Source organism: Vipera ursinii, assembly GCF_947247035.1.
Source record: "Vipera ursinii genome assembly, chromosome: 4".
Lineage (NCBI taxonomy): Eukaryota > Metazoa > Chordata > Lepidosauria > Squamata > Viperidae > Vipera > Vipera ursinii.
Window position 1 is genome coordinate 51,795,015 of NC_139514.1, and position 25,168 is coordinate 51,820,182.

Below are 25,168 nucleotides of genomic sequence, written 5' to 3' on the forward strand. Positions count from 1 at the left end.
GACCAGAGCATTGACAGACTTATGCGCCGTTTCTCCCCTTATGTCGAGTGGAGAAATGATGGCCTTTTTCCGCTTTGACAAGCAAAGGTGTTATATATTCAGACACAAAACAACCCCTCACACTCATAAGGCATCCCCAGCAGCCGTTTGACAGCCGTCAAATGGCTGCCGCGGCATTCCCCCCCACACACGCGGCGAGCGGCCGATTCTGACAGCTGTCAAACTGCCGCACATGCGCAGTGCAATGACAGCTGTCAAACCGGCCGACTCTGACAGCTGTCCAACTGCCGCGCATGTGCAGTACACTGACAGCTGTCAAACTCCACAGAGCCGCGCATGCGCAGTTCGGCCGGAGCTGTCAAAACTGCCAGCTGGCCCCGGCAACAAGCCGCCTCAGCCGCAGCCGGTCCCCTGCTTATTGGGCGTCCTAATCTGGCCGGAGATTCTTGCCTGTTTATTGGTTTTGAGAGTTACTGTTGCTATCCCAGTTTACTATAAATAAGAGAGATTCCCGGCATTGTTTCGCCCGGGACCTCTGCCCAAATAAACGCTGTTGTTTTGAACCTCCCTGCTGTCTCGCTGTCGTCCCTCAAGACATTACAAAAAGGAATCCTGAATTAGTGGAGGCCAGGCTGGTGGGGGTGGCCGGGGACTGGCCAAAGGAAAGGAAGGCCCATGTGTACTTATGCTACTTATGCATATGCTACTGGCAGGATCAACCAGGTAGTCTTTTTTTCTATTGTTGGCCCTGTCTTTTTTTTTCCTATCATTATGTCTTTCGGCTTTTGCTTAATTAAAGAAAATAAAAAATAAACATTAATGAATCCAATGTATTTTCCTTGGGCACTTTTCCAAAGTGAGAGAAGCTGCTGAAACGGGAGCAAATCTGAACCAATTCTTATGGGATCCAATTCACTTAAAGAAACCATATGCTATCTGAAACTGAATGCAGTTAGGGATAGTAAGCGTGCCACGTGTCAGCTGTCCAGAATGTGTGTGTGTATGTATGTATGTATGTATGTATGTATGTATGTATGTATGTGTGTGTGTCTGTGTGTTTGTAAATGGGTGGACTTAACAACAGTTTCAGAAAGCTGTGATATAGCTTCAAAGGAGCAGCAAGTTATCCAGCTTCATGGTCAGTCTTTGGTAAAAAGTTCTCCTATGTCAGCTGGGAGATCCTGGGAGCAGTAGTTCATCTGTGCCAGCTGGGGAATTCTGGTAGTGGAAGCCCACGCATCTTCCATCTGCCAAGGTTGAGAAACCCTAAACTAACCAAATGTCTATGACCGTGGTGGTGAACCTATGGCATGCGTGCCACACGCGGCACGCAGAGCCCTCTCTGTGGGCACGCGCACCGTCGCCCCAGTCCTAGGCCTCCAGCTGGGTTTTCTAAAACCTTTTCGCTTTAGGCCTCTGCCGCTGTGTGCAAAAAACCCCAAAAGGTTCAATCAATTTCAACTTCTCTCAGGGAAAAAAAATCTTAAAAAGTTGGAATGGATTGAACTTTTTAGTCCCATCCAGTCTGCCATTACCACTGCAGCCATGCCCACCCAATGGGCCAAGCCCACCCAATGGGCCAAGCCCACCCGGCACCCAATGATACATAAGTGGGTTTTGGGTTGCAGTTTGGTCTCGAAAAGGTTCGCCATCACTGGTCTATGAGATGCTCAGCCATCCAGCTCTTCCTTCTCTCTCCCAAGGTTATTCCCAAATATCATTAGATTCAGAGACTCCAGGATACGTGGTGAAGGGAAGGGATTGCAGGGGACCTCAGAGGACATTCCCCAAGGCAAGGGAGACAGAGGGGGTCAGACTGGCTCACTTGCTCGAAGGTCAGACCAGTCCCACACGTGCAGTGATCCATCGCTTGCAGCCGAGAGTAATGTTTGGGGCTTCCAAGGGTGCCAAGTGTGGGTGGTGACCATTGGACTGCCCCCATCCTTGCCTGGGGTGCCAAAGGTGTGTCCTTTGTGAATGAATACCGGTTTGGCTTCCTGCCTTGAGGAATCCCAGTCCTTTGTATTGTAGACCTGAACGGTCCCGTCAAAACCTTGAAGAAATGAGAAATGCAAGTAAATGCCTCATTGGAAAAGTGGAAGAGAGACAGAAGGGTGGGTTGAAACTGGGGGGGTGGCACATGAGGGGAAAAGGGTGTGAAAAAACATGTTCTTTATTAAACCCAAAGTCCCAACCCAGAGGGTTACCGGGGGGGGGGGGAAATCAAGAAAAGGGAGCATTTGGTCTATTGGTTAAGGTCCTGACCTAGAAACCAGGAGATTATGAGTTCTGGTCTCGCTTTAGGCATAAAAGCTTCTGGGTGACTGACTCAGTCATCAGCAGGCTGTGAGTTCCAGTCCCGCTTTAGGTATGAAAGGCAGTTGGGTGACCTTGGATCAGTCCCTCTCTCCCAGCCCAACCTACCTCATTGGGTTGTTCTTATGGGGACAATAGGAGAAGGAAGCTGTGACCCACAGGTGACATGACCCAGCTGAGCCCCTCTGAACATTGGGGCTTCATTTAGGTTGCTCCTTGGACCACCCACCCCTGCAGACCCCATAAGACTGATGGCGGCGGACTTCCGGTGGCTGCGCGGCGCCGGAGACAGCCTTCCCGGGCTGCCCGCGGCTCAGCTGAGTAATTTTCACCCGAAACAGCGCCGATCAGCTGTTCAGGTGAATTTGAAGCCCCCTCCTCGGGAGAAGAGGAGGGGGTGAGGCCCCAGGTAGGGGTCGAGTTCTCCGGGGCCGCCTGAGCTTGTAGCTTGGGCGGCTGAAGGATCGAACTCCCCCGTAGCCTGGGTTGCTCCCAGCTGGTCAGCGTCTCTGCTCCGGATTTCTTGGAGCAGAGCCAGCCGTTTGCGACCACCCCTGCCTGAAGGAAGGACTATGGAATAAAAGGAGCAGGCAGAGTGGTACAAGAGGAAAAGGTGAAGAGGATTATTATATTTTACTCTCGAGCTTGATGGACTTTTTAAACTTAAAGTGAAAGTGCGTCACAAGTGAAAGTAAAAGATGGCGGCTAAACCTCCTTCAAAAACTCTTCGGAGTGCTGGAACTTCTCCGGTGCAACAGACATCGTTGCAAGCCTTGCTTCCTCCTGCTGCATTGACATCGAAAGATTTAGAAGATGCCCTTGAAAAGCATGCCCAGGTAATTTTAGTAACATTGAGTGATAAACTGGCGAAAATGGAGGAGAGAATAGATGAGAGGATGGAAGAGAAATTTAGTGCGATGAGGGTAGACATTCTGTCTACAGTGGAAAGTGTGGCTGAATGTGTACAAGGCCTGGAAGAAAAAGTGGAAGATTTGACTCAAAAAATGCTGTACTAGAAGTTAAGGTATTGGAGAATGAAGACAAAGCGGACAGAGAGTTAAGCCTTGTTCAGTTTTACCAGATGCAGTATGCTATTAGAATTAGGGGCTTAAAAGAAAATATTAAAGAAGATTTAAAGCAGCTGATTTCTGAAGCCCTGGAAGCAGTATTGGGTCAGCCAGCATCTGAAATAAAGGCATGTATGGATAAAGTTTTTCATGTAAACTCATGGATTGCCAGACAGAGGAAGCTTCCCAGAGATGTGGTGGTTTATTTTACAAAAAGAGAAATTAGAGATGAAGTTATTCAAGCTGTCTATGATACTAAAGTAGTGGTTGCTGACCAAGAAGTTTTGGTTTTAAAGGAAATCCCTCCAAAGATCTTAAGGAGAAGAAAGGACTTTGCATTTTTGGTGCAGGAACTTAAACAACGTGACATAAGGTTCAGATGGGAGATTCCAGTAGGGCTGGTGGTAATGCATGAAGGTAAAAGATACCGTCTGGTAACTGTGGCACAGGCGCGTGAATTCTACAATAATGTTTTAAAAGCAACCCCACTATCACTTCTGGAAGCAGCAAAGGGATCTGGAGAAGGGAAACCTCAAGAGGCTGAAGATGGACAGACAGAGGAGAATGGTGTAGGAGTGGATCAAACTATAACTTTGTTGGCTGACGCTGGAGAGCAGAGGGTGACGCGTGCTGCTTTAAAAAGAGCAAAACAAGTAAAAGAACAAGACCAGCAGAAGTTTTTGGAATCTTCAAAACGCACTTACAGCGAGGCAGTGGGAGGAGCGCGGCCTAAAGACGGCAAGGCCATTGGTGAGGTGCTCCAAAAGCTTCGGGGCGATAAGAATGGCGACTAAATTTTTGACTTGGAATGTTAATGGATTGAACTCGCCTCAGAAGAGAAAGAAAGTTTTTTTATATTTAAAACAATTTAAGACTGATGTTATATGTTTGCAAGAAACGCATATTAGGGCTATGGACCAAAAGCTTTTATTGAACTCAAGACTGGGTACGCACTTTGTTGCCTCTGCAATGAATAAGTAAAATGGAGTGGTTGTTTATATTAAAAGTGCCATAACAGCGGACTTAATTGAAGCAGACAAGCATGGAAGATACGTAATGATAGACTTGTTGCTAGAAGGCAAAAAAACGCTTTTAGTTGGACTGTATGCCCCTAATCAACAACAACAACAGGCTGACTTTTTTAGTTTACTTCATACAAAGCTTACCCAGTTGGATTACAAATCGTTTATTTTTATGGGGGATTGGAATGGTGTAGTGGACGTACAGATGGACAAGGCTGGCTTTTTTAAGCGTATTCCGTGTCATGCCAGATTGCCAAAGTCTTTTTTTGAAATGAAGGATGATTTGGAATTGCGAGATATTTGGCGTGACATACACCCGCATGAAAAGGATTATACTTTTTTTTCTGATAGACATCAATCTTTTTCTAGGATTGATTTTATTTTGTTGACTAATGATTTTTTTTCTAGGATTAAAAAGGTGAAGATTTGTGCAAGAGCTATTTCTGACCATAGCCCAGTATGGTTAGAGATTAATAAGGATAATAGAGAGAGGCGCTCGTGGCGCGTAAATGAGAATTTGTTTAGAAACCAGAAAAATGTTGAAGAGTGTAAACAGCGAATGAAGGATTTTTTTGAACTTAATATGAATAAGGATACATCTATGGATATGGTCTGGGATGCTAGCAAGGCCTATATAAGAGGAGTGTTGATATATATGAACAATAAACATAGACGTATTTTGGAAGCTAGAAGGAAAGAATTGGAGAATGAAATTAAGGAAAAAGAGAATGCTTTGATTCTGAATCCATTGGATGTGAAGACTAAGGAGGCTATTAAGCTATTAAGAGGACAATTTGATAAATTAATGGCTGATCAAGTGGCAACCAATTTGAGGTTTGCCAGGCATAATATTTTTTGCAATGCTAATAAGCCAGGCAGATGGCTAGCTTATAGACTAAGGAAAAAGCAGAGGGCTTCTAACATAGACAAAATTGAACACAAGGGAAAAATGGTGTTTCAACAGGATTTTATTAAGAAAGCCTTTGTGGATTTTTATTCTAAATTATATGCTAAGGAGAAGATTAATGAAAAAGACATTGATGAATATTTGGAGAATGCTAGCATCCCGGTGCTTACACAAGTACAAAAAGAGGAGATTAATCAACTGATTACAGAAGAAGAAATACTTACAGTAATTAAGGAACTGAAGGTAGATAAAGCGCCAGGTACAGATGGTTTGACGGCGGCCTACTACAAAAATTTACAATTAGAGATGGTTAAACCGTTAAAGGAACTGTTCCAGACAATCCAGCGAGGGGGAAAGGTGCCTCCATCTTGGAGAACTGCCTTTATCTCTTTGATTCCGAAGGAAGACCAAGATGTTACTCAAGTTAAAAACTATAGACCGATATCACTTTTAAATACAGACTATAAGATATTTGCTAAGGTGTTGGCTAATAGATTGATGAGGGTTCTGCAACGGGTGATTCATGGGGATCAAACTGGGTTTATTAGTGGTAGGCAAATGAAAAATAACGTGAGGCATATAGTAGATGTGTTGGAATTTTTGGAAAGGAACAACCAGATCCCTGCGGCGCTAATTTTTTTAGACGCTGAAAAAGCTTTTGATCAATTGAATTGGCAATTTTTGATGAAAGTTTTAGACAAAATGGGCATTATATCAAAAACAAACAGCCCGAATAATAGTTAACAATAGTTTGACAGAAGTATGTAATATTGAGAAGGGCACAAGGCAAGGGTGTCCGTTATCGCCCTTGTTATTTGTGTTAACATTGGAGATATTATTGGTAAAAATACGAAATTCGGAAAGAATTAAGGGTATACAGATTAGAGACCAGGATTATAGATTGAGAGCGTTCGCAGACGATCTGGTTGTTACAGTGACCCAGCCGGAGAACTCTGTTGTGGACCTGATGGAGATAATAATGCAATATGGGAAGGTTTATGGATTTAAAGTTAATGTACAGAAAACTAAAATTTTGGCTAAAAACATGACAGCATCGCAAAAGGCCCTTTTAGAAGGGTTAACTGGATTTGAGATTGTCAAAAGGGTTAAATATTTGGGGGTGTTTTTGTCGCCCTCTAATACAAAATTATATAAAAATAACTATGAAAAATTATGGGGAAAAATCCAAAAAGAAATGGGGAGTTGGGAAAAACTGCAATTGTCTTTGTTGGGGCGAATAGCAGCAGTAAAAATGAATGTCCTGCCTAAATTTTTATTTTTATTTCAAATGATACCGGTTCTTAAGAGATTCCAATTTGGAGGAATGGCAGAGAGGTATCAATAAATTTGTTTGGGCAGGGAAAAGGCCACGAGTTAAACTTAAGATTATACAGGATACTCATGAAAGAGATGGTCTTAAAATGCCTAACTTTAAATTATATTATGAAGCTGCTGCGTTAGCAGGTATAAGTGATTGGATTAATTTGACACAAGAGAGATTATTAAATCTTGAGGGCCACGACTTGCTGTTTGGCTGGCATGCATATTTGTTGTATGATAAGAAGGTAGATAATGTGTTTAGAGTGCATATTTTAAGACAGGCTTTGCTGAGAGTTTGGAAGAAGTACAGACATAAGTTAGATTGTAAGATACCATTGTGGGCAATTCCAAAACACGCAATAGAAAATATACATGCTGGTTTCAAACATGATGTGACTACGTACAAGGAGATTTTAAGCTTGGAAAGAAATGTTTGGTGTTTGAAGCCATATACTCTCTTGCGAGATGAGAAGATTGTTCAAAATTGGTTTCAATATACTCAGCTACGGGCCAGGTGGAAAGAAGATCAGAAAAATGGTTTTACAATGACTGATGAAAATCTGATGAAGCAAATTAGAAATCAGGGACCAGCACATATTAAACGGATATATCTTGCATTGATAGAGATTGATTCAGAAACAGAACTCGTTAAGGATTGTATGATAAAATGGGCCCAAAACATCCAGGAAGTTATTACAATGGACACGTGGGAAAAGATTTGGGTGAGGAACGTAAAATTTACACAAGCTCAAAACTTAAGAGAGAACTTTTATAAAATGTTTTATAGATGGCATTTAGATCCTAAAAAGCTTGCAAGTATGTATCCGAACTATCAGCCAAAATGCTGGAGATGTGGGGATGAAGATGCAACATATTTTCATGTATGGTGGACTTGTAAAAAGATCAAGGTTCTTTGGATAAAAATTTGGTGGAATATGCAGAAGATTTTTAAGCAAAGGATAAAGTTTTGTCCGCAACTCTTTTTGTTGGGAATAATTACGGATGCTACGGTTGTGGACACTAAGTTGATGTTAAATTTAATTACGGCAGCAAGACTTTTGATAGGTCAGTATTGGAAGAAAGAGGAACTGCCGACCATAGAAGAGTGGACTTTAAAGGTCTCCGACCTGGCAGAGATGGCGAAGATTTCGGCCTATTTGAAAGATCACTCGCAAGAACGTTATATTATGGAATGGAGAAAATGGATTGAGTTTGTCCAGAACAAGTATAGGGTTAAGAAGTTTCATGTAGCATTTGAATAAGTCTTCTTTCTTTTTTTCTTTTTCTATTTTAGTTTCTTTATATATATTTAATATTATTAAGGTTTGTCTTATCCTATATAAGCTAGAGAGTGATGGATTTTAGAGTTTATGGTTGTTAGTATATGGTTGTTTATGATTGTTTTTTTATATATATACCTTGTATTTAGCTCTGGGAAGTCGGGGGGGGGAGGGGGGGAGGGGGTAGAGGGAGGGGGGGAGGGAGGAGGGAGGGGGAGGGGGGATTCTTAAAGAAAAATTGTATGTTAAAACTTTTCAATAAAAAAAAAAGACTGATGGCGGCAAAAGCAGCTAGCGGCCTTGCCAAACGAAGCCCCATCACAGCTTACCTGACACCGCTAAGGTGTTGCCCAGTACAGGAGCAAAGCTGATGGACAGGAAATCTGCCCCCCGGAGGTTAGGGGTGGGAACGCAGCACTGGGCCACTTTCAAGGGGCTGGAGGGGTATCTGATGTCCGTCAACACAACGAGGCCAGCCAAGGAGAGGCCCTGATGTGTAGGCAATCAGATGACTGGTTGTTGTTTTTCAAAGGCAAATCAAAATCATTCTTAATGACATCATGAGTTCCTCCTAACCTCATTGGCTGGAGGTTGCCATGGCAAGTGTCAACATTTCTGGCATCGCTGATTCTTTTGCACAGCAGCACTGCCAGATCCAGTTCAAAATAACTGGATCAGAAGAAAAGGGACTCAAAAATCATTTATTTAGTATTTATTTCAATAGGGGGCAAGATCAGAAAAGCAGACAATGTCATTGGGGGATCTTTCAGCATCATCAGGAGGCTCTGAGTTCTAGTCCTGCCTTATGGATGACTTTGGCCTAGTCCAGGGGTAGGTAACCTCGGCTCTTTTATGTCTCAAGGAATTCAACTCCTAGAATTCCTGAATCAGCTATGCTGAGGGGAAAGGGAGAGGTTTCCAAGCTGAGCCATGCTGACTCAGGAATTCTGGGAGTTGAAGTCCACGAGTCATAAAAGAGCCAAGGTTGCCTACCCCTGGCCTAGTCACTCTCTCTCAGCCCAACCCAGCTCAAACGACTGTTGTGGGGAAAATAGGAGAAAAATGTGTTACATATGTTTGTTCTCATGAGTTACTTATAAAGTAAAAAAGGTGGGATGAAAATCAAAGATACACACATTAAAGTCTATTCATTCTCCTTCCTGTTCCCTTGAATTTAACCTGAGATCAAGAATCAAAAAGAGAAACAGAAATAAGAAAAAAAAACCACAACTAGCATATCTCCCTATTTCTAACCCCTGGGGAAGTTGTGTTTCTAAGAAATGGACCCTCGGGATTTTGCAGAGGGTTTTCAATCAAATTGTCTACCTGCCACCCAAAGATTTTGCCCCGATTCAACTTCCATCATTTGGAGATTGCAGATTCTTTGCCCATGGAGGATGCAGGCTTGTTTGGCACAGCTGGTTGCAATTTTGGACCAGGACGTATCTTCTGTCTTTGTGGGAGAGATGACACTCAGTAGCTTAATCACATCTAGGCTGGAGGAGAGGAAAAAATAAGAATTTCCACAAGACTTAATTTCCATCTACAAGTAGTCCTTATGAACCCAATTGGGAACCGAACTTCCCTTACTAAGGAAAGTGGTTGTTAAATGAGACACTCAATTTTATGATAATTTTTGCAATGGTTGTTAAGCGAATCAGTACAATAGTTAAGCAAATCAGATGGTCATTATGCAAATCCATTTCCCACTCCCATTGATTTTGCTTGTCAGAAGCTGCCTGGCAAAGTCATTAATGGCAACCACGTTACCCTGGAGACCCCAAAACTGTTATAAATACACTCCATCCAAATTTTGATCACGTGACTTTGGGGATGCTGCGATGGCCGTAAGGGCAAGGAACGGTCGTAAATCACTTTAGTGGCACTGTAACTTTGAATGGTCGCTAAACAAACCGTTGTAAGTCAAGAACTGCCTGTAGTTTCCAAAGCATCACTTTTCTCCAATTTCTCTCCCTTTTGGAGATTGCAGCTTAGCTTTTTTTTTTAATCCTGGTTGTTCTACTGGGTGCCTGGCTGAAATCATACTGACATTGAGAAAAGCACCAGTTTCTGAGCACTGGTGAGCTGCACTTTTGTCAAGAATGATAAGGGCGAGGCCAGACGAAAAGCAATTCCTGCTTTCTTTTGTATCCTCAAAGGAGTAGAACGGGAAAGATGTCAGGGGTGAACAAACATCATCCAACATCAGCCTGGAAGAGATGGGCGATGTGCAAAGCTTTCGGGAAGTTTCCCCCCCCCCCATTCAATTTCACCAAACCAGATATTCCTTCAAAATTCACACAATTGGCATTGTTTGTGCCAGTGTGTCTCACAGCTAGCTTTGGAGTTCTGGGAATCGAAGTCCACCCAATCTTCAAGTTTCTAAGGCTGAGAAACACTGGTTTATGCTAACAGTTGGGAGAAATTTTTGTTCTGAAGATAGACTCGGCTGTCTTCTTTAGAAAAGCAATGAATTAAATTGTGGGAATGAGAAAACTTTTCATCCTTGTCCCTGCAAACTTTGAGTGGGGATTGGCCATCCTAAATTTGAAACCCAGTTGGGAAGCAAAGCATTTGCTTGGAAGCATACTGTTGTGATTCAGCATCAGCCTGTAGTTCCGGCAGCCGAGTCGGATGATTCTGAAGAGGAGGAGGAGGAGGGGTTTGGAGAGCCTTTGGTGTCAGAGGGAGGTTCTGATGCACTGAAGGACTCTCAGCCTGGCCCCTCCCGTCATGTTCCTCATCAGACTCAGCCGTGTGAGCACGAGGTATTGGATGAAGATGATTCACAGCTGAATCTATTCAGGGACGCTAGGTGCAGGAGGCAATCTAGCAGAGTAGAACAGAGAAAGGCAATGAGGCAACTCGGTGAGAGGAGAAGGCAATGAGAAGCCACGCCTTGGGATTGCTGATAAAAGGGGAAGGTGTGGGAGGTGCTGGTTGCTGAAGGCAACCGTTTGAAGATCTTCTGCTAGAGTCCTGGTCTGTTATTCTTGTTTAACTCTTGTTTGAACTTTTGATTTCTTTGTAAATAAATTTGGTTGGGTTTTTCCTACCTGTTGACTATAAAAAGGGGTTGTCCCTGACATTCAAACAGGGCCGGTTGTAGGCTGGAACAGAACACCTACCTGTTTCATCTGATTCCACACGCCAAACCTGCAGAGCACTATCTGGTGGGCCACTGGTTACCAGCAAGCTGAAAGCACAAATCAAGAAGAAACCGAGTGATGAAGATAATTCCACTTTGAGATGGATGGAGTAGAAGGGCAAAAAACACAGAATTCTGGAAGCTGTCGTCCATCGATCTTAAAGTTGCTGATGTTGAGAAACACTGCTCTAAAAAAAGCTAAGCTGGATTGGACAGTTGGTGGGTTAGGATGTTGGTGGGAACAGCTCTAGCCTGAACACCACAGATGACCTACTATGATACAACATAGGTTTTGTTTGGTTGCATATCTCTCAAAGCCATCCAAGGTGGAACCATCCTCTGATGTTGTGGCAATGAATTCCACAGGCAATGATGCAGTAGAGAGTCACTAGCATGTGAGCCAATCTTATTCAGAAATGTGTGAACAATGTGGCAACAATTTCAGGTTAACCTGGGCTTTGAGCTCAGAAAAGAGTGGGAAACCAACTTAACTGCTTCATTATGTCTTACTTCTGTCCCGTGAAACATGAGGACTTGGTGATCTTCTGAAGGGGCCCCAGAAAGACTTGATGTGGGGTCTGTTGAATTCACAGAGGGCCATGGAGATTCATGCTGGGTATCCTTAAACCAGGATGAATACGAGGAAAGCAGATAAGAAACATAGAAGGAATGTGTGGCAATTGAGGCAGCCTTGAAGTCCTCAGTTCTCTGTACGCTTTATCAAAATTTTATGGCAATGTAACTGATGTGTTTCTTTTTATTAAGACTATAACAACTCTTGCTTGAAGTACAGGTAGTCCTCGACTTACGACAATTGAAGCCAAAATTTCTGTTGCTAAATGAAACATTTGTTAAGTGAATTTTGCCCCATTTTTACAACCTTCCTTGCCAAAATTTGTAAGTGAATCACTGCCGTTGTTAAGTTAGTAACAGGTTTGTTAAGTGAATCTGGCTTTCCCCGATACTTGGCTTGTCAGAAAGCGATCAGATGACCCCGGGACACTGAAACCGTCATAAATATGAGTTAATTGCCAAGCATCTGAATTTTAAGCACGTGATCATGAGGATGCTGCAACAGTTGTAAGTCAAAAGCAATCATAAGTCACTTTTTTCAATGCCATTGTAACTTTGGTCACTAAATGAACTGTTGTAAGTCGAGGACTATCTGTAACATGAGGTTTGCGGATTAATATTCATGCTTACATCATCTATTAGCTACGCATATGTGTGACTATAATTTTCTCCTCCTTTCCTGAAATATATAAATATAAGGGCATTCTTTTGTCTGCAGGAGTTCCTATAGTGCACAGAGTTACACAAATACTGCAGTGAGCCTTGATTATTGGTTTGGGGGAGGGTCCTGTGTCTACTCGCACATTAGCATCCTGAATGTTTGAGAGCCTAAAAATCACAGTCCCGTCAACCACCTCATGGCATGTGCAATATGGGAAAGTCACCAGTGTATTCACAAGACCACCATATCTCTGGCCCAGGCTAGCACCCATGCCTAAGGGCCGGTAATGTTTCTTTCAAATATAGTTCTTGCTTCTCCTTTTAGGCCTTCTAATAACAATAATAAGAACAACAATAAGAACAATAATGATGTTGGAAGAGACCTTGGAGGTCTTCAAGTCCAACCCCCTGCTCAGGCAGGAGACCCTATACCATTTCGGACAAATGTGTCACTGCATGTTTTTTTAGTTTTGCCAGCTTCGCTCATTCCTAATTGTACATCTCTTTCTGCTCTGCACCTTATCTTATCTTGTAACCATAGTGACTCCAGCTATGTCCAGCCAATGTTTTCGTTTTAAACTGTTTTGTGCAGCAGGCCTAAAAAAAAAAAAGTTCAGTTTCAGTTTTACCTTTCTCCTTCTGCCTCATGAGAGAATGTGGTCAGTCTGGGTCTTTTGTTTTCTCATTAAAAGTTTTACTATAGAATATGTCTTGGATTTCTTTTCTTTGATATTGACCATGCAGATGAACCACTGTCCATCCACCTCTGGTCGGACTGTTAATTGTTCCGCGACATTTGGTCCCTGAGGATGGTTTATTTTTATTTTCAAGATTTATTGATAGGCAATTAGAGGAGGCTGTGATTAATTGCAAATATGCCCAGGAAAAGCAGAAAGAAAAAGGCCGGTTATCCCTCTGCTGAGGAGGCAGCCGTTCCACAGAGAGATCTTCCTTTAAGTTTACAGACTCCATTGTCATCGGCTAAACGTCTTGGAGAAGCAGCATCTGAGCCAAGGTCAGTTTCACCATTTTCTGTTTTTACAGACTCTCAAGCTGATGCCCCAAGTTGTAACTTCTGCTCATGGGGATCAGGCTGATTATGAGAGATTTGGTGCTAGACCTAAGGCTTCACTAGGGAAGGAGGTGAGCCATTATCCTTCAAGCCCTGAGCAAAGACTTTGCAGTTATTATGAACAAATTGAAATTTTAGAGAAGGATCTGCTAAACGCAAAGTTGTGTGCAGCATGGTATGAAAAGCATGGGAGAACCTCTGCTGGCATTCAGTTTTCAGAATCAGCCATTTTGCCTCCCTCTTCACAAGCAAAGCCACACCCACAAGGGATCGCCATTTTGCCTTCTCCCTCAAAGACAGAGGCACGCCCACAGTGGAATCTTGTGTCAGACGAATGGGAGCCTGACTGTTTTCTGTTTCAAAGAATGCAGAATGCAGTTTCACAGATATCCCTTCAGCAGGCATCGCTCCAAGCTGCCACACCTTCTCATTCATTGAGAGCTTCAGCTAGAATGCCTATTAATACTGCTACTATTAAAGTTCCTGTCTCAGATGGAGCACAGCAGTCTTCACCCCAACTGCAGCCTCCACTGGTTCCTCAAATACAAAGGCCAGTGCTGACTGCAGGCCAACTTAATGTAGCAGCTCAAGCGCCAGCACCCTCTGCTGGCCAGGGTGGCATTGCAACTCAAGTACAGCCACCCCCAGCACCAGTACCTGTAGCAGCTTCAATGCAACTGCCACAGGCCTTGGCACAGGTGCCACTGGTGCCCCCTGCTGGTTATGTCCGGATGGCACAGCCTGCACAACCAGCGCCTCCTGCAGGCCAAGTCCCAATTGCACAACCTGCACAGCCAGTACCCCAATTGCATGTTCCTCAACAGGCACCCTCTATTGTACCACTGGCTGGTGATTTAAAACTGAAGCAGTCAGGACAGAATTACAGGGCATGGGTCAGTCAAGTTGGACTTTTGCTTTGTAGAGAAGGTACCCATGTGATGGTGTTTAATCCTCCTGCCCAGCCATGGCCTCCTGACATATGGGACTTGAATAATAGAGCATGCACAACGTTATTGATGTCCATGGACACTGAATTGCAGCTCACTTTTTCACAAGATGCAACTGCCCAACAAATTTGGGCTCAATTAGAAGCATGCTACCGGCCTACGTCCATTGAGTCTACATGTTTGCTTTTGTCTGAGTTCTGTGGTTCTAGATTAAAACCTGGTGAGCATATTGGAGAACACTTAACTAAAATGAGAGGAATAAGAAAAGAACTGGGTAAAAAAGGCTATCCTATTGATGACTTTCAAATGATCAGCATTATCATTAACTCTTTGAATTATGAATGGAAAGATGCTATTTCTAAGATTAATCAAGTGCCTATTGCTCAACGCACAGTGGATCATGTATGCAGACTTTTAACCGAAGAAGAGGCACTTATGCAAGCCGCGCCATATTTAAGGGAACCACCTGCATTGAAGGCTCCAGTGAAGCGTCCCTTCCGTGGAAGAGCCTACGTTCCAAGGATGCCAAGATGCTACATCTGCAATCGTGTGGGACATGCCACCCGGGATTGTCCCCAACGGTTTCCCGCACCCGCCATGTACCAGCCCAGAGGAACAGATTCCAGAGGAGGCAGAGGTAGAGGCGGACGACAAGGTCGTGGTCGTGGTCCCAGGCATGATCCTCAAGCTCCACTTGCCACATTGGTTGTAAGAAACGATCCACAGCCTCAACCAGAGTATGACAGACGCCTGCTTTGGACTTTGGACAGCGGAGCAGCATTACATGTTACCTACAGAAAAGAGCTTTACACAGAGATGCACGAGCCTGAACTTTGTGAACTGTACTCTTTTTCAAATCATCCTGTTCAGGTCATGGGAAAAGGAACTGTCTACATTGAAGAGCTCGGTGCATTCATTCCCGATGTGTACTACGTAGCATCAGCTAATAATAGTTTGCTTAGTCAGAGTCACTTGTCTAGGGTGTCAAAATTCCAGGTACACCATCTCAAAAGAGCAAGTTACGTAGTTAAAGATGGAGAAATTGTTGCTGAAACCATGTTGATTGGTGGTGTTTATTACTTAAAACCAAAGTCTAAGCCGCAAGAGCAGGCAAGTATACAAGCTCCAAAAAGGGAGAGCACAGGCCTAGTGAGAGATGTCCCAGAGAGAGATCCTGTTGCTAACTCAAAGGCTCCTAAAGCCAATAAAAGGACAAATAAGACACAGGTTGCTCACAGCAAGCCTGAGGTTCCTAATAAAAATGCTAATGTTGAGAATTCACTAACAGGTAAACCCTTGCATTCCAGGTGTATCCATAAGTGGCATAGAAGATTGGGTCATGCCAGTTTCCGTGTTCTGAAGAAGATGCCAGAGTTCATAAGAGGTTTGGATCTAAAGGGGTGTAAGGTGTTCTTGGACTGTGCTGTCTGCAAGAAAGCCAAATCTAAAGCAGCAGCAATTCCAAAACGTGCTACACGCCTGTTAACACGCATTTTTGATTTGGTTCACACTGACATAGTGGGTCCTTTTCCACCAACAATTGGTGGTAAAAGATATTTCTTGACAATTGTTGATAATTACTCTAGATATGGTTATGTATTTCCTATGAGAGAAAAATCTGAGACCTTTCAGATCTTTAAAGACTTTGCCAATCTTGTTTATACCCAATTCGAAGTCAGCATTACCAGAATTCAGAGTGATCGTGGTGCTGAATTCATGTCTCAGCGTTTCCAGGACTGGATGCGTTAAGAGTGGGATACTACACCAGACCTCAGCTCCTTACACTCCAGCTCAGAATGGAGTGGCAGAACGCAGAAATGGAGTTCTGCAAACCATGATGCGTTGTCTTCTTGAAGATGCTAACCTCAGTCTTCCATACTGGGGTGAAGCTATCAAATATGCTAACCATATCATCAACCGCACTTGGAGTAGTGTGATAAATCAGACCCCTTATTACATGTTATATGGACACAAGCCTGACCTCTCACGTCTCCATATTTTTGGTTCCTATGCTATGGTCAATATTCCTTTAGCCCAAAGAAAGAAAGGGGGTCCTGCAGCAAAAAGGATGAGATATATGGGCATTGATGATAATTCAAAATGGAGCAAATATATTGACTCTCATCATGTAATAGTGATTTCACAATCCGCTATTTTTGAGGAAGATGCTGTCTGGTCCAGGATTCATTCTAACGATCCTGGAGTTTATTTTCCTAGAGATGATGCTGCTGATGCCACGCAGCCTGATGGTCATGATGCACAGGCGAATGTTCCTTCCATGAGTTCTTCTCAACCCACTGTTCCGTCTCCGCAAGCCGCCAATGCTGCTGGCGATGAAGACGAGGACGAAACGGAAGAAGAATGGACAGTTGTTCCAAGACGTTCCAAGAGGACCACAAAGGGAATTCCTCCAAAATGGTATTCGTGGCAAGTAACGAAAGCACCTTTACCTTTGATCTGTAATGTTACACTTCCTCCTGAGACATTCACACAAATCAAACATCTTCCTGAATCAGAGCAAGATAAATGGTTTGAGGCAATGCAGGCTGAAATGGACAGTCTAAAGAAACTTCAGGTGTTTACACCTGCAAACCCTCCAGCAAACAAGAAAGTTATTGGCACTCGGTGGGTCTACAGAATTAAAAAGAAGCCAAATGGTGAGTCGTTGTACAAGGCCAGACTTGTAGCCCAGGGTTTCGCTCAACTTTATCCTGAGGACTATACAAATACCTATTCACCCACAGTGCGGACGGAGAGTGTGAAAATCGCCTTAGCCACCGCAACTATCCTTGGTCTAGAGCAGGGGTGTCAAACTCAATTTCATTGAGGGCCACATCAGCATTGCGGTTGCCCTCAGTGGGCCGGGTGAGTATGGCCAGGGTGGGCGTGGCCTACTGGGTGGGCGTGGCTAAAGTGCATATGGCCTACTGGGTGGGCGTGGCCAGCTCTACATCGTTGGCATCAAGGGTGCCTGTGGGGGTCTGGGCAGGAGTGGGACAGATCTGAGGGTCTCTGGCAGGAGGAGGGTCTCTGGGTCAGGGCCAAGGCAGAGGGGGCCGTTCCCTCACTGTTTCCAGGATGGCTTCGTGGGCCGCATGAAACCACTTTGCGGGCCGGATCCGGCCCCCGGGCCTTGTGTTTGACATGTCTGGTCTAGAGGTTTTCCAGTTTGATGTTGAAACAGCTTATCTACACGCTGATCTTGATGAAGAAATTTATGTCAAAGGTCCTCCAGGTTTCCGACAGCAAGAAGGGGATACTTGGTTTCTACACAAAAGTCTTTATGGTCTGAAACAGTCTGGTTTAATGTGGTACTTATGTCTTTCTGACAAACTAAATTCAATGGGCTTTATTAAGTCCGAAACAGATGAATGCGTGTTTACAAAAAGATCTGATAATAGATATGAGATAATTCTTGTTTATGTTGATGATATTGTTTATATTGGTCCAAATAAGCAGATGAGTGAATGTTTTGCTAACGCTTTACAACAGTTTTTCACATTGAGGTCTTTAGGACATATTAACACTTATTTAGGTGTTCAAGTTACCAAAACTCAGAAGGGGTTCAGTCTTACACAGGAAGATAAGATTGAACAACTCTTGCATCACTGCAACATGAAGGATGCTAAACCTGTGAGTATACCCATGCAAACTGATTTTCATAACTTGACACATGAACCGAGTCCTGAGTTCGAGGATCAAACACTTTATCGCTCAGTCATTGGGTCGCTGCTATATATTAGTAGTTGGACTAGACCTGACATTGCACTTAGTGTTAATGTCCTATCACGACATGTAGGAAAGGCAAAACAGTTTCATTGGACATGTGTTAAGAAATTATTGAGATATCTAAAACACACCAAAGACATGAAGTTATTGTTAGAACCCACACATACTGACTATGCAGAGTTATGTTGTTATGCAGATTCAGATTGGGCAACTGATAAGAAATCACGTAAAAGCACTTCAGGTTATATGATGTTTTTGAATGGATGTCCTGTTTACTGGCATGTGCGTAAACAGAATTTTGTTTCTTGTTCTTCTACAGAAGCTGAGTATGCTTGTGTTTCAGATGCATGTAATTCTCTAACGTGGTTTGATGCCTTAGTCACAGATATCTGGAAACCTCCGATTCGACCAATCACTGTGATGGAGGACAACGAATCTGTGGTCTATATATCTGAGAATCGCTTTACAGGTTCCAGGTCTAGACACATTGACATCCGTTACCAAAATATAAGACAAGCAGTTAAACAAGGTTTTGTCAAATTGCAGTATGTGCCTACACATGACCAAATTGCTGATATGCTGAACAAACCACTTCCTACAGCCCAACACGAGTACCTGCGCATGAAGATGTGCCTTATCTGATTTTCTGCTTCGCTGACAAAAGAAGGGGATGTCACTGCATGTTTTTTTAGTTTTGCCAGCTTCGCTCATTCCTAATTGTACATCTTTCTGCTCTGCACCTTATCTTATCTTGTAACCATAGTGACTCCAGCTATGTCCAGCCAATGTTTTCGTTTTAAACTGTTTTGTGCGCAGGCCTAAAAAAAAAAGTTCAGTTTCAGTTTTACCTTTCTCCTTCTGCCTCATGAGAGAATGTGGTCAGTCTGGGTCTTTTGTTTTCTCATTAAAAGTTTTACTATAGAATATGTCTTGGATTTCTTTTCTTTGATATTGACCATGCAGATCAACCACTGTCCATCCATCTCTGGTCAGACTGTTAATTGTTCCGCGACAAAATGGCTGTCCAGTCTCTTCTTAAAAACTTCCAGTGTTGGAGCATTCACCGCTTCTGGAGGCAGGTTGTTCCACTGGTTAATTGTTCTAACAGTCAGGAATTTTTTTCCTTAGTTCTAGGTTGCTTCTCTCCTTGATGAGTTTCCATCCGTTGCTTCTTGTCCTGCCTTTGGGAGCTTTGGAGAACAGCTTGAGTCCCTCCTCTTTGTGGCAGCCCCTGAGATAGTGGAACACTGCTATCATGTCACCCCTAGTCCTTCTCTTCGTTAAACTAGACATACCCAATTCCAGCAGCTGTTCCTTATGTTTTAGTTTCCAGTCCCCTAATCATCTTTGTTGCTCTTCTCTGTACTCTTTCTAGAGTCTCAACATCTTATTTACATCGTGGTGACCAAAACTGGATACTGTATTCCAAGTGTAGCCTTACCAAGGCATTCCTAACTCAAGTCATCAACAAGGCTCTTAAATCACCTACCTGGTTCCCGGGACGTGTTTGAGCCTGTAGATGGGGCGATCACAGATTCCACCCCTTTCAACCTTGAAATCTCTCTCCGGACATAAGCCCTGCAAAAAAAAAAAGTCCAAGGATCCACTCATCATATTGAAAGAAAATAAAACAGACCAGAAAAGCAAGATAACATTGGGTACAACTTTTTAATAAAATAAAATAAAATAATAAAATAAAATAAAATAAATAAAATAAAATAAAATAATAAAATAAAATAAAATAAAATAATAAAATAAATAAATAAATAAAATAAAATAAAATAAAATAATAAAATAAAATAAAATAAATAAAATAAAAAGGAAAAAGTTAACATCTGCACTGGCTGTACCCTGCTGGTGCTTCTGGCTACTGGTAGCATCGAGATGATTTTGGCTGATTGTGGGAAAGAGAAGCAGAGTCCCTCTTGGTCCACTGGGATAGCTGAGTACAGGTAATCCTTGATTTACGACCACGAATGAGAGCAGAATTTGCGTTGCTAAGCATGGCTTTTCCAAAAGACAACTTGACTTTCTTGTGTGTTTTTTTGCCTTGAAAACATTTCGCTTCTCATCCAAGACACTTCTTCAGTTCTAACTGAATGGTGGGGAATGATTTATACTTTTTAGATGCTTCAAACAAGGTGGTTGTCAAATGAGTCACACCTTGTTTTACCTTTGTTGCCGTGGTTAAGTGAATCACTGCATTGTTAAGTGAATCACATGGCTTCCCCCCACTGCTTGTCAAAGACTAGCTGGGCAGTTTGCAAGGGGCAATCGCGTGATCCCAGGATGCTGCAACTGTCATAAATATACACGCTGATCATCAAGTGCCCAAATTTTGATCATGTGACCGTGGGGACCCCGAGAGCTGTTATATCTACCCTGGGCTACATACGGGTCCAATAACCATTCAGCATGATGGGAGTTGTAATCCTCATATTTGGAGAGTATCAGTTTGGGCAAGAGGCTCTGGGTTGCTGGCTAAGCTTGGGGTGATACTTCTGTCTTCCGATACTTCCTATATACAAGTAGTCCTCGACTTACAACATTTAGTGACCGTTCAGAATTACGGCGGCACTAAAAAAAGGGACTTAGGACCATTTCTCACAGTTACGACCTTTGCAGCTTCCCCACGATCATGTGATCAAAATCCAGACGCTTGGCAACTGGTTCACACTTATGACCGTTGCTCTGTCCCAGGGCCACACGATCTCCTTTTGCGACCTTCTGACAAGCAAAATCAAGGGGGAAGCCAGATTCTTGGTTTTTTTTAAATGTTTTATTGATTTTTAAGATAAATCTCCTTAATATTTGGTAGACAGCGCGTTGTCTGGGTTTATATTTTTTTTAAAAAAAATTGTAAACAGGATCTATGACAAGGCAATCAAGATGATCAATGAGAAAAGAAGCTTTATATTCCGGTGGCTATTATTTACAGAAACATGAGAAAATGTTTATATTTAGTGGTCATTTATTCAAATAATAAGAACTGTATTAATTTAAGGTTGGCAAAAGGGAATGTTATTGGAAGAAGAGAAAATCAAGCAAAGCCATTATATGGACTATAGCAGTGGTGGCGAACCTATGGCACACGTGCCAGAGGCAGCATGCAGAGCCCTCTGTGGGCATGCGCACCGTCGCCCCAGCCCCGCCTCCCCCCGCGGCCCCCTCCACAACAGCAACCCCCCCATTGGAGAGTTGCCCCCAGGCACGGCCCACACGGAGCAGTGCAGCCAAGGACATGGCACCTGGGCAGCAGGGACAAGACTCCGCCCTCACGCCCCATCGCGCGCAGATGATGCTGCATGTCACGGGCAGAGGGCGTGGCCACCATGGTGCTACAGGGCCGCCTAGGCCTTAGAGGCGGGAGGCGGCCTTGTGGGTGGGCAGGGCGGGGCGCGTTTTTGGGGCACTCGGTGTCAAAAAGGTTCGCCATCACTGGACTATAGAATTACAGGACTAATTATTATTGGGAGCCAGATTCACTTAACAACCACGTTACTAATTTATCAACGACAGTGATTCACTTAACAACAGTGGCAAGAAACATTGTAAAATGGGGCAAAACTAACTTGAAAATGTCTTGCTCAATTGCCAAGCATTACCCGTAATGCAAATCCAGATATTGGGTTTTCTATCCTGGGTGAATTCATCCAGTCTCCCTAAAAAGCCATCTAAGTTAACAGCTTAGTTAACAGCAGTCCCTCCATTTAGTGGAGGTGAGTTCCACACGACCCTTTTGCAGCCGCCACCTTGCAGACAACCTTTCCAGTGTGGTCTCTACCTTATTTTGTTTTGCAAGCAGCCTGGGAGGCAGAAGGAGTTGCAAAATTTCGTTCCTGCTCCCGTTCTCGTATCCAGCGACACAAATGCCTGGGGAGAGAATCACAGTCATTCTCAGTGTTGCAATGTCATCAGGCAAGGTGGCCACATTGCAAGTTGTCCTCAACTTACAACCAATCATTTAGGAACCAAAGTTACAATGGCACTGAAAAAAGTGACTTACAACTTGTCCTCCCACTTACAATGATCGCAGCATTCCCACGGTCATGTGATCAAAAGTTGGGTGCTTGGCTATGGGCACACATATTTGCAATATTTATGGCTCCTGGGATCACGTGATAATCGTTTGCAATGTTCCCAGCCAGTTTCTGACACACAAAGTTAATGGGTAAAAGCCTGATTCACTTAACAACCACATAATTTACTTAACCACTAGCGATTCACTTAACAACCATGGCAGTGGTGGGATTCAAATATGTGAACCACTGGTTCTCTCTGTGGATGCCGCTTCTGGAAGTCCATTCTGGGCCTGGGCAACAAAAAAATTAGCTACCGGTTCTGCCAAAGTGGTGGGAACCGGCTGAATCCCACCACTGATCCATGGCAAAAAAAAGTTCATAAACTCCAGCTCGCTTAACAACCCCTTCTTAGCTACACTCATTCTGGTTCCAGTGTTGGTTGTAAGTTGAGGACTACCTGTGCTTACTGGGAACCCACATTTTTAAGCCCTCTTCTTACCTAGCCCATCGGAGCAATTATTTTCAACTTAGCCTTCCCAGAAAGGGGATCCCATTTCATGATCTACTCTACCAGAGAGGCAGATGGTGGAGGAAATCACGATCCATCTCCATGGCATGGAAATGTGGAACCCTGGGAAAAAAAAACCCTTCTCAGGAACCCCCCCCCACACACAGCAGCTGCCCCCAACTCATCCAGGTCAAACCTTGAAAGGCAATGAACGGTCACTCACGTTGGTCCCCTGTCCATTCGATGACTCTGGTGGGCCCGGGAAGTTCAAAGAGATGGAGGCCGTTGTATCTAAGCAAGTTGAAAGGGGGGGGGGAGGAATATTTAGAAGGGTCAAGAATCAATGGTCTGCCCCACTGAAGACAGCAATGCTCCCATTTTGAGGCTAGAACAGGGGAGCATCACCTGGACCTGCAAACCTTGGGGTTGTCTGAATAGTGCAGGGATCTTCAAACTTGGCCCTTTTATGACTTTGTGGACTTCAACTCCCAGAATTCCTCAGCCAGGCACATGTGCCTGGCTGAGGAATTCTGGGAGTTGAAGTCCACAGGTCACAAAAGGGCCAGGTTTGAAGACTCCTGGAATAGTGCAATAATAAGCAAGATCATCAGTAGATGGAGCACTTCAAGGCAAGACTCATGCTGGTAACTACAGATAGTCCTTGGCTTACAACCATTTAACAACCTTTTCAAAGTTAAAGGTAAAGGTAAAGGTTCCCCCACACATGCGTGCTAGTCGTTTCCGACTCTAGGGGCCGGTGCTCATCTCCATTTCAAAGCCAAAGAGCCAGAGCTTGTCCGAGGACGTCTTCGTGGTCATGTGGCCGGCATGACTAGATGCCAAAGGCGCACGGAATGCTGTTACCTTCCCACCGTAGGTGTCCCTATTTTTCTACTCGCATTTTTACGTGCTTTCGAACTGCTAGGTTGGCAGAAGCTGGGACGAGTAACAGGCGCTCACTCTGTTATGCGGCACTCGGGATTCGACCCGCCAAACTGCCGACTTTCTGATTGACAAGCCCAGTGTCCTAACCCACTGAGCCACCGCGTCCCTGTGTTTTCAAAGTTACAATGGCATTAAAAAAAAGTGACTTATGGACGGTCCTTACATTTACAGCCATAACAGCTTGCCTGTGGGTGATCAAAATTAGGGTGCTTGGCAACTGACTTTGTGCTGACTAGGGGGTCATGTGATCTTCATTTGCAATCTTCCCAGCTGGCTTCCGACAAGCAGGATCAACGAGGGGAAGCCAGATTTGCTTAAGGAACAGGTGATTCAGTTAGCTATGGCAGTGAATTGCTAAACTCGACTCACTTAACAAGTGATTTGATTAGCAGTGGAAATTCTGGTCTCTATTGTGGTTTTAAGTAACACTTAAAACAGGTCCCCAAATTAAGCCATTTTCTGAGTTCACACAGTACTGAAAAGCCACAACATAACCTGGTTTGTCATGAGAAAATCTACTATGGGGTAGTTAATGGTCGACATCTACTTGAAGGCACATAATGAATGGAAAGGCCAACAAGCTAGACTGGGAGTAGAAAAAAACAGACCAAGATGGCCAGTCAAGGTTAGCAGTTGGTGGGAAAGCCGGCTTGCAACTGACCTTTGCTTGACCACTCCAATGGCAAAGGGGGGGTTCGGAGGGGTGGGTGGGAGGCACCTTGAAAGCACCCCATTCATTAGTCTAGCAATCCAATGATATCGCAAGGACTAATGCAATGGCAAAGCCAGGAACAGACACCCCCCCTCCCCGCCCCACCCCATCCATTCCCTCCCATCAGCCAGTTGTTTCTCAGGGTGGCGTTCAATGCATCGCCCATTGAAAGGATCGGAAAGGGATCCAAGATGAATAGAATAGAATAGAATAGAATAGAATAGAATAGAATAGAATAGAATAGAATAGAATAGAATAGAATAGAATAGAATAGAATAGAGTAATAGAAATGGAAAGGGACCTTGGAGGTCTTCTAGTCCAGCCCCCTGCTCAAGCAGGAGAACCTACACCATCTGGGACAGGTGATTGTCTAGTCTCTTCTTAAAAATCTCCAGTGATGGAGCACCCACAATTTCTGGAGGCAAGCTCTTCCACTGGTTAATTGTCCTCACTGTTAGGAAGTTTCTCCTCAATTCTCTCTTTGCTCAGTTTCCAACCATTGATTCTCGTCCTGCCCTCTGGTGCTCTGGTGAACAACCTGGCCCAGCCCCTCAGATACTGGAACATGCTATCACGGCTCCCCTATTTCTTCTTTTCTTTTTGCTCGAATTTGGAAACGAAACCCCGCTTGGCTAAAATGAGAGACTGAAGTCGAGTGTGTGTGTGTGGGGGGGGGAGACATGGGGGAGGGGAAGGCTTGGGGGGGCGCTTCACACCCACCGAGGATCCCCTCCCTCCCTCCCTCCCTCCCAGGCACGAGGGTAGAACTCCCATCATTCTGGGGCAGGTCGGGGAGGAGGCTTGGCTGGGGAGGATGGGAATTGTCTTTCCCCTCCGGGCCAGGGAAGGCGACTCACAGCCTGAGAGAGTCCATCAACCATGCTTCCTCCTCCTCCTCCTCCTCCTCCTCCTCCATGGCGGAAGCAGCCGCGGCCACGCG

General features: G+C 44.0%; 1 protein-coding gene across 1 annotated transcript; it reads right to left on the bottom strand.

The window, feature by feature from the left end:
* Positions 1-1,519: 1,519 nt before the first annotated feature.
* On the bottom strand, positions 1,520-25,162 carry LOC310639520 (WD repeat-containing protein 73-like). Its single transcript, XM_083361270.1, has 9 exons — positions 25,086-25,162; positions 22,795-22,862; positions 21,826-21,914; positions 19,531-19,619; positions 11,041-11,108; positions 9,239-9,403; positions 8,489-8,558; positions 8,242-8,360; positions 1,520-2,053 (listed from the first exon to the last, which is right to left on the bottom strand). Exons 1-9 carry the CDS (start codon positions 25,142-25,144, stop codon positions 1,812-1,814), a joined length of 969 nt encoding a protein of 322 aa, XP_083217396.1. The 5' UTR covers positions 25,145-25,162; the 3' UTR covers positions 1,520-1,811.
* Positions 25,163-25,168: the final 6 nt, after the last annotated feature.